The 17,202-nt window shown below is 39.4% G+C and overlaps 1 protein-coding gene across 1 annotated transcript in view; it reads right to left on the reverse strand.

Moving 5' to 3' along the window:
- Nucleotides 1-854: 854 nt before the first annotated feature.
- Nucleotides 855-17,202, reverse strand: part of alx4a (ALX homeobox 4a) — a 17,703-nt gene continuing 1,355 nt past the window's right edge. Inside the window, exons 2-4 of the mRNA XM_035652390.1 lie at nt 11,499-11,517; nt 2,163-2,271; nt 855-1,175 (exon numbers count right to left, since the gene is read on the reverse strand). Of these exons, the coding sequence (XP_035508283.1) occupies nt 855-1,175; nt 2,163-2,271; nt 11,499-11,517 (449 nt within the window). The remainder of the gene's footprint in view (nt 1,176-2,162; nt 2,272-11,498; nt 11,518-17,202) is intronic.

Genomic DNA, 17,202 nt, shown 5'->3' on the forward strand with positions numbered 1-17,202 from the left:
CGCTGGCCATCAGCAGGCTGAGTCAGTGCGGCAGGTGGATCTCTCACCCTGACCGCACTAAAACAAACCACATTTCATCTGTTTGACTTTTAAATGCTGGAGGGCAGAACCACTTCTGACCTTTTTAGCAACTGAAATGTTTGTGTTGAATCTGAGAAGCTTCATAATGTGACAGATATAAACAGTTTTCTATAGCATTATCATAGCAACAGCGTGACTTAAGTTACACCTTTTTGCATGTGCTAATGCTGATAAAGATTGCCTTAGAATAATATGTACATGGCATATATAACAACTAAACTTTAATTTCAGTTTTTTAAGGATGCTTGCATAACAAAATGACTGAAGGGAAAAAACAATAACACTCAAAATTTAAATAATAAGGTAGGAATACAGCCCCTGAACAGAGAACTACAATGACACTGAAAGCACTGTACAAACAGAATTTCCTGTATTTGAGCAAATAAGTGCATGGATTTGTTTGAAAATATTAAACTTTTCCTAACGTTTTCCTTCGCCTATCATCAGTACTACACTGCAACTCCTGTTATACAGTACAGCATCATCTCCCACCAGGCTTTCCACAAAAGCTCACCCTCCCACTGTGGTTGCTTTCTCCCCCCAGAGGGGTTGAGAAACATGGCAGTGCCACGTCACCTATCAAATATCTTGTTTTCTCTTTGAGTAATCTTCACCCATCCTTGTATTTGCATAATTATTTTATTGCAACATTTATGAAGGTAGTCACTGTTGCCTTTAGAGTTTTCAATTTTAGTGCCCCCTCACCCCATGCTGGGTTTGTGTAGACATTTCATGGGTGAACAAGGTCCCCCCATCCAGCAGGTATCAACACATCATGTGGCCCAAGATATGGCTGCACTGTGCTCTTTGGCTTTCATGCGCAAAGCGGCGATACTGGAGGACTTGCGGTCAGGGTCCATGTTGAGATCGTACGTGTTGATGCCTGTGGGCATGCCAGGAGATCCACCAAACAGGCTGCCCATGTGAGCCTGTCCCATATGACCTCCAGGGCTCGGCACGCCCAGAAAATCGGACACCCCGCTGGCAGAGTGGGGGTGAGGTGTCATACAGGGAGTCACAGTGTCGCAGGGCACAACACAGCCTGGCACGGGAGATGCTGCACTGCTGCCACCGATCCAAGAGGGATTCTGAATCTGAAATATTGATGAGAAATCAATATTGTTAAAGGGTGGCAGAACTGTGGCATTAACCCCAATGACGTCTTTCTTATTATATATCAAATGACCTTTCATATATATGATCTCATTAGTTGTCCAATGCATTAAAACACTGTACTGGCTGTGTATCCCATTAAATTCAACTTGTGTATACAAAAATTACTGCTGGCAGCATGTTATGATTATTTCCTGCTTCCCAGGCCATCAGTTTTCATTTGGTTTCAGTTCATATTTGTCTTGAATCTTGCTTTAGAAAGGCAATCCCTGACAGTATTTACTTACCTTTTGTCATAGTTAAGTTATTGTTGTTATAGTTATAGGCAAAAACTGTTTTGAAAACCTTTCTTATTAGTGTATTCAAAAACAGCCAAAAAGCATTGCATGTAGTTAAGTTGTTAGAAAATCCGACACGAAAAGCAAATAAGAAAAGATGGGCAATGTTAAGAATTGTTTGATTTTTGGAATATATGGTTATTAGATTTTTTGGTGAGCATTAGATTACTAGGTAAGGCAACCAGCGAAGTTCCAGCACGTAATTTCAGAAAAACACAGTCTCTTTTACAATTGTGTTCTTGTACAGATTAGGAAAACGCAGTATAATGAGTTAAGAGTTTCTCGTATAGGCAGATTTTGTTACCTTTGGACAGAGCCAGGCTAGCTGTTTCCCTATGTTTCCAGTCTTTATGCTAAGCTAAGCTAATTGCCTGCTGGCTCTAGCTTCATGTTTAGGGTATAAACATAACAGCTTTTGCATCACCACAACATCACATAACTTTCTTTGAAAAAAAAAATATGAAGACTTAAATGTCTGTTGCCATGAATCTAAGCAAGTTTCCAGTCGAGTAAGAAATGAGTAGCAATGAACAATCGACCCTGTCTCATAGAAATCACAGTTCTGAGAAAAATACATGAGATTTTAAGTTAATTGGCTGAAAAAGTCAAATCTGTAAATTCATTTTGTACCTGTGCATAGTTCTCAGGACGCGTCAGAAGAGGCAGCTCGTAAGCTGTTGAGAAATGTGTTCGGACCTGCTGCATTTGACCAAAACGCTCCCTTTTCCTCCATTTCGCCCTTCGGTTCTGGAACCAAACCTGCAGAGAGAAAATGTCTGAACGTTTTTGTCTGAGAGAACAAGGGATCTTTACTTTCATCTTGCCAAGTATCCAGTCTTGGTCTTGAGTCAATGTGAGGTTTAAAATTAAAAAAAGGGACAATGGAGTGTAGTGACTTGTTCACTTAAACCCGTTCAACAGGACGTTTCCCCAAATCTGAAGGAAATACTTTTCTATAGATACAAATCTAAGTTCCCCTTCTGAAATGATCTCATGCAGTACTGCCAGAAGGCTGAAGGGCTGAATATCAAAAAACGGTATCGGCAGCACATCAAATATGCAAACTTCTTTTCAAACTCTAGTGTGAACTTGCAGAGCTGATGGAGCCTACAAACGCAATTCAGAGGCAGTGGAAGTAGTAAAGGTGTAAGTCTGCGTAGGCTGAGCTCAAGGTGTAAAGGAACAGGAAATTGTAAAGAAAAAGAGGAACGGGAAAACAGCCACTGTAAACAGTGTGCTGCAGCCTTCACTCCACTTAGGTCCTCAAAACAAAATGTAAACAGATCTCATTCCCATCACCTTGGCTTATTTGTTGTTTAACAAGAGCAGGACTTTTTCTCATGACTCAATCATCTCTGACATGTAAATCTGACACCGTTGATTATTGAAAGAATTACTGTGTTTGAATCTCCATCAGTGTGTGAAAGTAATCTAAATACATTTGTCTTTGATGGGCTTTAGACCTAACATGCACTAATTCAAAACTCAATGTCATAATTTTATCCTTTGTTATACAACCTTTAACTATCTGATTGTTACTCCCTGACTGGACTGATTACCACACAACTTTTTGTTTTTCTGACCTACTCTCTCCTATTTCACGTATCAGCTCTTTGCCCGGACGCATCGCTACAAATTTAAGGAGGCAATATGGGAAATTGAAAAGCGAGATGGGATTATAACTGGGGTTTGTTTGCATTTTCCTTTTTAATTTCCTGAAGCCTGAAGCTCCTGGCTTTGAGATGCTGTCTCCTCCTAAGTTAGAGAAGCACACGGAGCAGAGTACGTAATCCTTTCCTTGATGTTTTCATACATCTTCCTCTGCTCTGTCTCACTCAGGATCTACACCATCGCACAAGATTACTGTGTTTCTCTAAAAGAATGTTGCTTTATGATTATTAGACATTAAAAGATGCTTGTAATGTATCTCCACGTCCTAATATACAGTGTCACTGCCAGCTCTCATGCGCTTTCTGTCTGCTTTGTGCCCAGTCTGTTGGCTATTATACAGGGAGAACATATTTTTGTGTTGCACACACGGCGTTGTGACAGTAATTGGTAAAGACCATGACAGCTTAAGTAGCTGGTGGACTTTCAATGAGGCTTTATTTATGTTACAGCCCCAGAGAGAAAGAGCAGAGAAATGCCAAACTGGCCCCAGCAGGAGAGCTGTATGGGGCCGAAAACACTTTGAAGTGAGAGACCGGCTCAGAGGATTGATAACCCGCCTCTGCTGTCACTCATGTCAGCTTCCATACCAAAGTAAAAAGAAATCCAAGGCTGAGCCTGGCTTCAGTTTCCCAACACCCCCAAAGCACTAATAATATCATGGAAACACCTCTGAACCAGTGTTGTTGTTCATTAAATGTAAGTTTATTCAGTTTTCCCCCAAATCCTCAACCACATAATTTCTTATTTCCCATGTCAATTAAAGGTAAGTCCAGGACAACAGTGGAGTGATACACAAGATTTATATGGTGCAATTTGAATTTGATTGTCTTTACTTTGCTGATTAGTGATGTGTTGTACCAAGACTCTACTACTTTAATCAACTTTATGTTTTCATATAATACTGGCCTTGTTGTCATTTCAAACTTTAGTTAACCGCTCAAGCATTATGCGTCCCAGTCCTCTCTGAACTAAGTTGTTTATTATCAATCTGACGAGAGCTGAACCTCACAATTATTTTGATTACTGATTAAACTGAAGATTACTTTCTCGATTCATCAATAATAGTTCATTAATAAGTCCATAAAATCCAAACATGATAAATAAATTACCAATTTCAATTTAACAATTTCATTAAGCAAAAGTGATGTTTCATCATCTTTTTATCCAGTTCAAAATTAATTATTTTTAAAATCACACAAGAAACATCCTCACAATTAAGAAGCTGGAAACCAGGGACTTGATTGATTGAATAATTGATTATCAAAATAGTAGCCGACTGACTGACTAAAGTATTCCTCTAATTTAATCCCTGACGTATTTTAAATTCATGTCAGTAAAAAGTGATCTTTGTCGGGATTTCTCTCTTCTCTCTCTTTTTGGGTTAAAAACATTTTATTTTCTAAAAAGCATATCTGCAAGTTGGAGTGACCCTGTGTTTGAAGGAGCCATCGTCTCCTTCCTAATCTGTCAATCAGGCTTTCCTGAGGTTTCATCTTCCATTAACTGTTTGGATCTATAAACTCATATGGACACCTGTGTTTGCCTGGTGAACTCCACATGTCAGATGCCATCTCGGCTCTCTGAGCTCTCTGGGCTAACAGAACGGCAAATCTGAGAAGTGATGTGATGTTGTTGAAACCCCGACCCTTGACCCCTGACCTTCCCATGTATCTGTAGTGCATATGACTCGGATCTGAACTTACTTTCTCCCTTTGAAAGACTGAGACTGAAAAAGCAAACAACTCCAGACACTGACGTTTTTTTAACTGAAAATCCCTTGTTTTTTCTGTGTGAGAACCATCAGTCAATGAGGTGTATTATCACCCTCCTCAGAATTATACTCACATCCTTCAGGGATTTTTAAGTTTTTGTATTTTAACAAAAATGCTTGTAAATTTATAAACTTGGAGTAAACTTTTCGGCAGCGGTAATGTTTTTTTCTTGACATTTTTTTCACTCCAGAGACAGAATTCATGAGCTGTGAGTCCTTTTGCGTGTGAATGACCTGAATGGAGCGCAGAGCCCTGTTCTCTGACAGACTAGGCATCTCGTGTCTTTTATCTTTTTAACTTGAGTGTTTAAGAGGGCCGCTGGGAGAGCCGAGGGCTGTAAAGCTGCATCCATCTGAAGCAGTCAGGTCTGTGATAGTATGAGCAGCAGTGCAGAGCAGAGCAGCATACCCTCAGAGCCTCAGGGTTGAGTTATAACCCTGCGGCTGCACAGACTTCCTGTGTTTCACTGCAAAGCTTTTCTGGTCACCGTTCCAGCTCGTCATGTAAAAGATTGGTTTTAATTGAGCTCTTATCTCATCCCATGTACGGCGCTGCCACACAATAAAAATGAAGCCAGAGTATTGTATCATTGCATTTGTTTTAACAAAGACTGGAATATGACATATGCCTTAAAAATTGCTCAAAATTCAGATATGACTTGAAATGTAAGTTGCTAACTTGCTCAGAGCTCATGGGAAGCATTTCACACCTACCCTGGACACCACAGCAGGGACACATTCTTGTCTGAACAGGATGTTAATGAAAGAAAAACACAGAAAATCCAGGGGCTTTGATGGTCCGTAGTGCACATACACACACACACACAGACAGACATATACACTACGCATATGTACAGGAATGGTGGAGGTCTCTTTCTCCAGTGTTGGAATGCATTACAGCAGTCATGACCAGATTGTATGTTAATCAGGCCAGAAGGTCACTAGAAGGGTTTCGGTCACAGAGGTGCTGTATGCCTCAGGCTCTACTAATAACAGCTGAACTGAACTCACAAATTCAGGAAACCAAGCAGCTACAGGTACAGAAAAAAAAGACCACTGAGACAATCCCATCCATCCCACACAGCATGAGTATATGTTGATGAAAGTCGGCTCTCCTAAAACTGCACATATGAGGCCCAGGCAGCTCAAACCTCAGCCCCATGGGCCCCCTGGCCTCTGTTAGCTCCCACTCCCCCACTCTCTCCCCTCGACTCCCACATTACCAGATAAATCTCTCATGTTGTTCTGTGAGTGACGTTATCTCTGCAGAGCTGCAGATGTTGAGGGATCCATGAGGTTGTGTTATTTAAACATTGTCTGTTCTGCTGTGACGAAGAGCTCTCTTTTACTTATTGATAGGAGAGGCATTTAGTTACATGTAATGTTGCCACGATTAGATTGATTAGACAAGTGTGGCGTTTTTTAACCTCAGTGTGTTTCTTTTTTTTTTTTTGCCTCTATAGCTGCATATGAGATTACCAAATAGTTTAGTGTCCTGTATTACCTGCACACGGGCTTCAGTCAGGTCGGTTCTCAGTGCCAGCTGCTCCCGGGCGTAAACATCAGGATAGTGCGTCTTCTGGAAAACCTTCTCCAGCTCCTCCAGCTGGTAGCTTGTAAAGGTTGTGCGGTTGCGCCTCTTCTTGCCCTTGTTGCTTTCGCCGCCATCACCCTTGTCCAGAGGGCTTGACAAGTCTGTGCCTGGTGGTCGATCAGAGGCCGCCTTCACGCCCTGATCCTTCACAGTCAGGTAGCTGGTGTCCATTCCAGGTGGGTCGGAGTCCGGGGCCAAGTCAGAGTCTGTCAGGCCTGAACTATCTTTACCTGCAGACACAGGAAGGAGATGAAAACTGTTAAAAGATTGATGTTTTTATGATTTTATCAAGATAGAATCTGATCTTTTTGAATGATCTGAAAATGAAGGAAAGTGTGAGAAAGTAAGATCATTACATTATGTCGAGCAGAAAGGAGTGTTATAACTTGGCTATTATAGGCACAATCTGTCACTTTCAGTGTACAACATATAAAAGTATACTAAGATAGATGTACATGTAATGCATTATGTTCTACTGCTATTTGTAAAGACAAAGCAGAGTTAACTGATTTAAGTCATGTGTTTTGGATGTGGATTCTTCCGAAGAATAAGATGATAAAGTACACAGGAAAAGCTGTTAATATTAAAACTTCCCCCTCATCCCCATCTCCCTCTTTCTGGTGCCTCATTCAAAATACTGAAGCCGGTATTTTTGCAATATTGTCTATCCAACATCTGTCTAAAATGTTTATTGGACATTTCGTTTTTTAGTCAAAATACAAATGTCTTTAATTCATAAAATGTGAATACATGAGTCAAATGGTAAAAAAGGATTTACTAGTTTTTTTTCACCTTTATAGAAGGATTATTGTCATAAATTATATATATTTTAATCACCAATTGGGACAAACATTGTTCATTTCTGTTAGTACCTTCAGAAAGCAAACAGATTAAAAACATTTTTAATGAGCCTCTACTCTATTCAACTCTAATAGTCAGTATCTTGCCTTTGGCAGAATATTCATAACTTGTGATTTATTTGTAGGATCAGTATAATAATTCATGGGGTTTGAAGGGTGGAACAAAGGAATTTCTCACTCTTTGTGAGGAAATTCTGTGACAGTTGTGAAATCTGTTGGCACACAGTGCCGAGTATGTGTCGATTTGTTTGTCTATGTGCCTGTTTAATGGATGGCCTGGATCACTGGCTTCTTACAGGATCCAGTTGTAGTTCGTAGATCATTCTGTGATGTGCTGGGGAACAGACACCCTGGCCATAATTTGAGACTGACAAAAAGTTGCAGCTTTTTTTTACTGCGTACCCTCCCCAATCACCCACACCCTCTGCTCCAAGACACACACACACTCTCTCTCTCTCTTTCACTCAGACTCTGTTTATCAGTCCTGCACATGGCTGACGTCTATCTTGTGGCTGCAAAGTCACCTGGCAGCAAGACTGTCGCAGTTAATTTGCTGGTAAGTAATTTGTAGCCACATGAAAAAAGAGAACGGCCCATCTTTCTCTCTTTCTTTCTCTGTCACATACATACTTGCTTTTTTCATGGCTGTAGCTTAACTATTAAACCTTTCTGATCATAAATTTCCACAGCTTGTCTATGCCAGTGTTCCTGTGTAAGCTGGCAGGCTCTTTTTCACCCTGCCGCTGCCCTTCGCCTAACTATCCAGTTTATATACACATCATAAAGGATGTAATAGGTGAAGGCGGTTGGTTTAATGACGTCTGCGTGCAGTCTGGCTGAGTCTAGTGGCGACAAGCAGTGCTGCACCTTCCTGCACCTCGATACCATCTGAGGTGAAGTTATTTTCAGGATGGAGGACGTCTCTAGTCATCTGCCCATCCAACGATTTGTCAGGTTAGAACCAGGAGGTGTGTGCGTTCATGTGAGCTCTGTGTGCAAATCTCAGCACTCAGTCAGCACAGAAGATCTCTCTCTCACACACACACCCAGTGACCCTCATCTTACTGCCATGTTGGGTAATGTGCTGCAAGGTGAGGTGAATGGATAGCTTATCATAGACTGACTCTCTCCTACACCGACACATACACTAAAGTGTATATTTCAAGTGCATCTTCTACAAGTCTTAGTAGGATAAATTATAGTACCAAAATGTAGGCACAAGGATGTTTAAAAGGGTCAGAAGGTTGTGGGATTTATCCATATGGATACATTTTACCAAACATCCCTTAACTATTTTAGTGCATATTATGCTATTATGTTTGGGAGAGCTTTTATTTTATTTCATTTTATCATCATATGTGACCTTTGACCCTCTGAAGGTATGCTTGCAGAGACCCAGTGCCAATGTGCTCTACTTTTATTCTTTTCAGGTATGTAAACCCCAGTTTTTGTTTTGCAGATTTGTTTTGTTCTACCATTGTACGTTTTTTTGTAAAAAGAGGGTTAGGGTTTGGGTCAGTACCAAAACTGTATTGAGATTTGATGGCCAGATCTAGTAATGGGCCGCAGCCTTTGTTTTCATTCACTCCAACTGAAGCCTTGTTGACGAGAGCTGCATGCAGATGTCAATTGTCAAATAAAGTTGTTGTAATGGTTTTGTTTTATTTGATCCAGCTTTGCAAAAAGATGGTAAAACTTGTCTTGCTGAACAGTCTCCATTCTGTAGTATCGGGCTGAAGATTGGAGTATGACACAGTGACGAACAAATAGTACTATTAAATGAATTTATACCTAATGTAAACTATCACTTGGAAGCCTGTTATGCATATGAAACATGTAAGGGGGGGCCAGTGGGGGGACCAGCGACTGTATCGGGGGGTCGCGGTCCCCCTTACCCCCTTTGGCGGTGCCACTGCCGTGCTGGAAACTAACTCGGGCTGAGGGGCCATGTTTTGGTGGCAGGGTGCTCACTGGGGGTCTAACGCCTGCAACATTGCCTCGCTGTCCATGACAAACACATCCTGTTAGGTTTGAGGGGGGAAATGTGTTTTATCCCTGCATAAATACTCTCTAGTTATTTCATCATATTTCCCTGGCCTGCACCCACAGTCCCCACAAGGCAAGAGCTGTCAGGCGGTTTGAAACCATGAGGCCTCTCTCTGATCAAAGGCCATTGTTTGTATCGCATGTCACTGATGTTTTTTTGGCAAGAGTTGGATATTGTGACAATCTCCTCCTTGTTATCCATGTGATCTGCTGTAGCTGTGAGGCTTTCCAACACTGCCCAAGGTGAACAGCAGTGGGCCCTCCTGCAGGGAACGCCATAAGTATGAAGAACATAAGAAAGTCTTATTGCAAACATGTCAGGATGTCATCTCTGTGGAAAGAGGCAGGAAATAATTGACTGTGCGCTGCATCAAAACTTTTGTCTTAATGTTCATAAGTACAGTTGGCTTTTTTTTCCCATTACATGGCATGAAAACAAATGCCTGGCCCCCTTAAACTGCCACCCCAGTGTGGTGTGAAATGCTGTCAATTTTAAGACATTAATTTAGAATAATTTTTTAAAATAACATGATTAAAAAAGAAATCAATTTAATAATATGTTATGGCCACATTTTAATGATAGGCTTTGATGTGGAAATAAAATTTGGAAATAAAGCACATATTGATATAAGTGATCAATTAAAATCACAATAGATTTCTGCCACCCCATGAATATTTCTCTAGATCCACCCCTGACAAAAGACTATTTCAACTTACACCTGCACTTCTGCATCTACTGTCTTTAACACAAGTGTTCCAACAATAATTCAGCAAACTCACAAACCAGAATTATTTTTCTCTTTTGGGATGAATATGCCATGCACAGTGTTTTGAGTTGCAACCACAGAATGTTCTATTTTAACTGCAGTGGATCCAACAGTCAGCATCTGTTCCAAGTACTGTGAAGTGTGCAACTCTGTGTGGTGGGCACAAAGAAAGTTCTGCAGAAATTAAATACACAGAAAGTGCTTCAGAAAAAACTGAGCAGTAATTTTCAGTTAATCTGAATATTTCCACCTGAGTACAGAACAAGACATGAGTTTGTGTACAAATTTTCACATGCAACGTACACCACAGTTTAGTATTTATTCTTGCATCATGGTGTCATTGTTGGCATTGACATCAAAATCAAAATAATGATTTATTTAAGACCCTCCACCGCGCCTTATTTTTAATATTGTATGCCGCTTCCTGCTTGGATTATCAGCACCAAAATTACACTCTTTTGGGTCAGACAGGCAACGTGGACAGCTATTAATTCACAGTTGAGAACGAGGGAGCAACATCAAAGTGTAATTTAACTGGCTGTAAAGCGACAGGGCACCTTCCCTGCCTCTTTATTGACTGAGGTGACTGAGGTCAGCTCACAGTGTTAAGAGGAAACACTATAAATTACACACCACACGGCGACTGAGAGAGATTAACAACATGTTGCTCAAACTGAAAAAGAAATATCCGAAACAGAGGGAAACGTAAACAGTAGAGAGAAAGAGAAAAGGACAGAGAAAGTACACTTTGTCAAACTAACTCTGACGTAACATGAAGCCTTTAGCGGTGTCTAACTCTTAACGTCTTGTTAGGCTGAAAAGACAGAGACAGGCTGAGACACTGATGCCCAATGCTGTGTGGGCTGGACACTCAAACCAATGCAAGAATTATCAAATACATTTACTGTATGAAGTGAGTCCCTTTTTTGTCACTACGTACATTTACTCAAATTCTGCACTTTTTTTGAGCTACTTGTACATAATTGTTTTTATTTTATGCTTTACTATTTAAATATTGTACTTCACTCCAGTATTATCTGACAGCTGTAGTTAGTGGTTATTTTGCAAATTAAATTTTTTTTACAAATTATAAATTAAGCTACCCAACACTAACCATTATATAAAGTAGATAAAAGTAGCTTTATCTTCACCCGCTACAACATTGAAATTCTGCTTATACATTAATGCATATTTAATGCAGAATAATCCAATAAAATAATTTATAATATTGGACTGACGACCCATTCTGCTGCATACATAGTTTCACTTTTGATGCCTTAAGTACATTGGGGGCAGTGGACACAGGTTGTGAACACATTTTAATGTCATGTCACCACTTTTTGAGTTGATATGGTGAACGTATTTGCAAACAGCTACAGCTTACATATCCAGCAATTACCGAGCAACATTATCATTCATTGAGAGTTTCTGGCTATCTTGTGAATGGAAGTCCAATAATCACTCTCTTTTAGCTCTGTTTTTGGTCTCCACCAACTCCTGAGGGAAATATCTGACTCTTTAGCTGCTAGATGCTCCACTCTGGTTAACATTATCATTGTCAGGACGCTGTATGGTGCTGAGTACGTAGAAACTGACACTATGAGATCGGTGAGACTGAATCAAAACAGGGAAGCTGTGGGTTGCACAGTTAAACCATGAGCTGAAACTTGCTACAAAGCTCCGTAAAGCTGAGGGGAGCTGCAGATTCAGGTGGTCATTTTCTGTAGGTTCATCGTTCACATTGTCACAGTGTCATGGTACATTAAAAATACATAAGAGCTGCTTAAAGCAAACAAACTTAATTCCACCACTGCTGAAGATGCAGTCAAAGTTTCTATGACCTCGTGTTCTTGAAATCTAACCGTGTCTCTTTTGGAAGTACAAATAACACGACTATGAATAGCTTGACACTGTGTGGTGTCAGGTGCATTCATCAAAACATTTTGTGACAATACACACACTCACAAACTCCACACTCACACACACGAACAAACATCACCCTGAGATATCTCTGCAAACATCAGCTCACTATGATTTTGTTTTTTTTCCTAACAAAAAGTTTTCTTTTGTGATCATGTGATAGGGTAACCATTCACTTTAAAATTCAACTCTGCTGGCTGAGCATAGCGATGGTTGGTCTCAGCAGGCTGTGCAAAATTTACAGACTGTGAAAAAAAAATCCATAAAGCTTAAGACTGATAAATCACCTCTCACGCACTCTTTGTCTCCCTCGCACTCTCCCCCTCTGTGTCTCTCTCCCTCCCACCAGCTCTCTTCCAAATGTTTCTCTCAGACCTTGGAGCAAAACAGAATTTCCTTAATCTTATGTTTTTGTTGTCTGATCGAAAGAGAACATTCCATCAGAGTGGGAAAAACTTGGTAGAGTACATTTTTGTGTGCACGCACATAAAATGAAAAGTACTTTTCTGGGAAACTCACTGCACAAATGCATGATCACTTCTTTGAGGAGTCATGGACTGAAAATCTGAATGTTCAAGTAGAACAAAATGCAACAAAAGATTTCCACCAGTAAACTTCCAAAAAGCTTAAAACACATCGATCCCAACAATGTTCTCTGAAACAGTCCTGTAGGTTTTGGAATCACTGCTCACAACTTTGGAATCTGGTAGGTAGGTATGGATAAGAAATTATAGTTTTCTAACAGCAGAAATACAACAGTTCAGTCACCAACAAAATCCTAATTAAATGATCCACCATGTAAATACAGAAGGTTTAAAAAGTTTTAGGACACTGAGACAGACAAACAAACACTGAATACTACTACTGGCAAAACATAACATATTAATTTTTTTTGTAGGCGTAGTGGTGCAATTAAACTTACAAACACCACGTGCTGCCGGTATCGCATAATGAATATTGTAACAAAACAAAAAAAAGAAAGTAAAAAAGCCACGGGAAACTATTTTTCTGCTGTTGAAAGTAAAACTGATTTTTACTGTATTTATGTATGTTGTTAGTTGAAACATATGTTAAGATCCAGCTTTAAATGATCAAGAAGTTACAATTCAACTTTAAGCCATCAGGGTTTAAAAAAACAACTCCCTTCAATATTTTTTTTTCTCTCCTAAAGAGAAGAAATTCAGCAGCAAATCGTTGATATTGTCTCAAAAAGGTCGGCCATCACTGATGACGATATGCAAAACATATAATATAGAAGTTTAAATCAAATCAAGTCAAGTGAGTTCAGTGCAGTAAAAAAAAATCACCTTACTATAGCCACACACCACAGGTAAAAAAAATAACTGAATCTCTGATCTGTAGTCTTGATGCAGTCCTCCACGCTTGATTTCTGTCTCAGTGTTCAGTTTACATGACGCGGTGACAAAGAGACCAAAGGAAGTCCTGGACTGCATGAGGCTTTTTGCCCTGCTGCTCTCACTGGGCCATGCAAAATGAGCCTAATGTAAATTGCCCTGCCAAACTTAAAGCTAAATGGTAAAATGATCCTGAGTCCTTGTCACCTCCACTCATGTCATTGACTTGTTGAAGTGTGCCTCAGTTGTCTGGGCTGCATGGCTGGTTCCCATTACTCCCTGCTCAAACCAATCAGCGCAGATGGCCATTACGAAGGGCTGAAATGGCTGTGCTGGGTTAAAGATGCAAGAACAAAAAGGGCAGGAGATTGGAATGACACAATCTTACAAGCAAGTGCAGTCGCACCGTGAATGTTGGCCCTTAAAACTGCCTCTAGATGCAATGAAATATTTACACTCGTAGGACAGCAGAACTGCATCGAATTCTCAATTTCCCTCCCAAAAGCTAATTATGGTTTAAGCTGCAATAAACTACAGACTTTTGTCTTCTAATTACACCAGCAGCGTGTTATTGGTGTTAAAATGTCATTATCCTGCACATCCCAGTTGCCGTAAAAGACAAAAAAGTGCTAAAAAGCACAATCCCACTCTAATTAGGCCTACAAAAAAGTCACATCTGTTGTCTTACTGGTGTAGCTTAGTGTTTACTATGCAAACTGGATTCCAAATGTTGCAATGTGCTTTTTGACACCAGTGAGTTTCAAATAAGGGGTTGCGAATGGATTTTCTCTGCTGTGTGCATGCAGGGAAACTCGCCCTGCTCTCCAAACAGACGACTGCAGGAAAGCCGAGCTAAAGGTCAGCGCCCTCAGACACTGAGAGAAGACACGGACACATCAAAGGAGGAAGTGTGTTGTCTCTTGAGGATCACAAAGAGGTGTAGGTGGCTGCTTTAAGGCTGACTGAATCATCCCCAGGGCCCTATTTTTTTCAATTAAGGTTTGGTGGCTAGCTTTTATTTTTTATAGACCTAGAAACATGTCTCTAACTTATATAGACTTTTGAGGCATTTACTTCCCTTGAGTATTTCCATTTACGTTAATGTTCTACATTTAGGAGAGAAATATTGTACTTTTTACTGCATTTATTTTACAGCTGTAGTTACTAGAGACTTTACAGATTAAGATTTCCCATGCAAAAGATAAAATATGTAGTAAAAAGGTATGTGCCTCAGTCATAATAATCCAATAATATATGTACTAACACAGCATAATAACTACTTTTACTTTTGATACTTTGATACTATTTTGCTGATAATATTTCTGTACTTTTGATGAAGTCAAATGTTAAACGCAGGACTTTTATTCGTAATAAAGTAGTTTTATGTTTCACATTCCACCACTATTTATTTTTTTATTTTGTCATTTTATATCTGCCTGTAATTTGTGCTGCTTTTGGTTGTAAGCCAGCCTACAATCAGTGTTTTTGAGCCACGCTGCTGCCTCTATTCACACATTTTCTTTCAGCCTCAGTCAGTCAGATGCAGTCAGATCTGTCAGCTGGGCTGAAAGCTTTTCACGATCCAAGAGCTGCCTTGTTGGTGTAACAACATGATTGGAAATGTTTTGAGCAGAAACAATAGCCTATAACTGTGTTCAGTGACTCTAATGTATGTAAATGTTTATTAGACAGACATGCTGTTTTCCATCGGCCAGAAAATGTCTCAGTTACATTTGGCAGCTTCAGACATCTCTGAGACCAGTCATCACATCACCTTTGACTGAATGGATCAAGCCACAAATTATAACAACAAAGCCGCTCTCAGACAATTTGAAACTACTCAGTGATTGTGTAAAACACAGGTCTGATAAAAGAAATGAGGCAGGAAGTGAAATACAGCATTTTCCAATAAACACATCAGGAATCATTTATCATTTTTCTCCTCAGCTAGTAAGTTCAGCATATTTTATTGCCTTCAGTTTATGTCCAGTCAGTAAAAAGATGGGTTAACTCGAACCTTCAGTCACAAAACAGCCAAACAACTCAATCTTTGCATAATTTACACATCAAAACGAATTTAATTTCTGTTTTTTTTTTTAAATATATATGTTTGAGATAATGGGGTGAAAACATTAATTCTACAAATATAAAAACAGCATCTCTCCTGAGTTAAAAGAGGTTTGTCTCTGAGTAAGAAATTAAGGCGAACAGAGAAGTGGGCATCTGAGTCGCATTAATCCCAGAGCTGCTCTTCTCTAATAGCGCCGAGATGTTTTGTTCACTGTGAATCCGGTCATTATATTTAAGGCTCTTTGTTGTAAAAGAAGAGTGGGAGCAAACATGGCAACCTGCACACAATCCACCCAAAAGTCCAACCGTGGTGGTAAAATGGCAAAAAAGAATTAAAGAATTGTAATAAAATGCCATGTAATTGAACTAACTCACCCCTTGGTGCTCGAACCTGATCTCAGCATTTCACTCTCCAGGTTCAGTGTAAAACTAAAAAAATTAAAAACTGTAGGAATTGTAGGGATATCAGAAGGAACCTATATTTAAAAATAATGAACGAATAACGAATAAAATAATTCGTTTGCTTCCTGTCTTTCTACATAGTTTGGGCTAAAACTGCAGTTTACTTGCAGCCTAATAACTGCGGTTTATTTACAACATAATATAAAAATTTTATTTCATCTAGATTTACCGGATGTCAAGGTTAATAGGTAATAAAAACTTAACAGCCATTATAAAAGACCAGTATGAGTTTTTTTTTGCAAAGTTTGATCTCCGTTCATGACATTTCGGAGCTATGAAAGTTTTTTTTGTTTGTTTTTTTCCTGCAGACCGATTTCTAGAAACTTCCTTAAACCTCTTCGACTAAACATTTCAGTGTAAAACTGATGGACTCACAGCTCGTACACAACAAAGAACATGAGATAAATCTCTTAAAAGCGACAGTTAAATAATGTTGGCCTTCCATTATTATTATTATTATTATTATTATTATTATTAAAATTATTATTATCGGGGGGTTACATACAACATTTATATACAGGTTTTTATCTCGTCATAAAATTTGAATTTGATCTGCATTTATTCTGAGGATATTTTGAACACAATTATTTGAATCAGCCGTTTTTAACAATACCCCTCAGTGGATTATCTTAAAATGTTTTTTGTATTCAGTATATTTTATACATGCTTATAAGACAAGAGAGAGTAGAGATCGTAGAGCAGGGGGAGAGAGAAGAGAGAGAGAGAGTGTGTGAGTGTGTGCATAAGAGAGACAGAAAGCGCCCTGAAGGTTTTTTGACTTTCCTCAAGACTCTGCTTCTATTGTGCACACAACCTCAAAACACGTTCAGTCTGTTTCCAGCTCAGCGTAAATAAGAGTTTACTCTTAAAATGCATAAGTGCGTTTGGCAGAATTTAATAAAAATGTGTCCGTGTTTGATCTCTGAGGTCCGGAAGATGCCTTAGACATGATAATGAGGTACGTTCATCCTCAGCATTTACACAGCAGCTTGAGTCATTCTGAAAAAACGAGTTTTTGTTTCTTCTGATTTCTGTTCCTTTATTCTTTTCAAGTTGCGCCCCAAAACTGAAAACAACAATTAAATCTGGATTCAAATATAGAAGATTTACTGTCATGATATCAAATATTACTTTTATTCTCTCTCTCTCTCTCT

This window comes from Morone saxatilis, unplaced genomic scaffold (assembly GCF_004916995.1).
Source record: "Morone saxatilis isolate NCDOM2014 unplaced genomic scaffold, NCSU_SB_2.0 Contig11, whole genome shotgun sequence".
NCBI classification, from domain to species: domain Eukaryota; kingdom Metazoa; phylum Chordata; class Actinopteri; family Moronidae; genus Morone; species Morone saxatilis.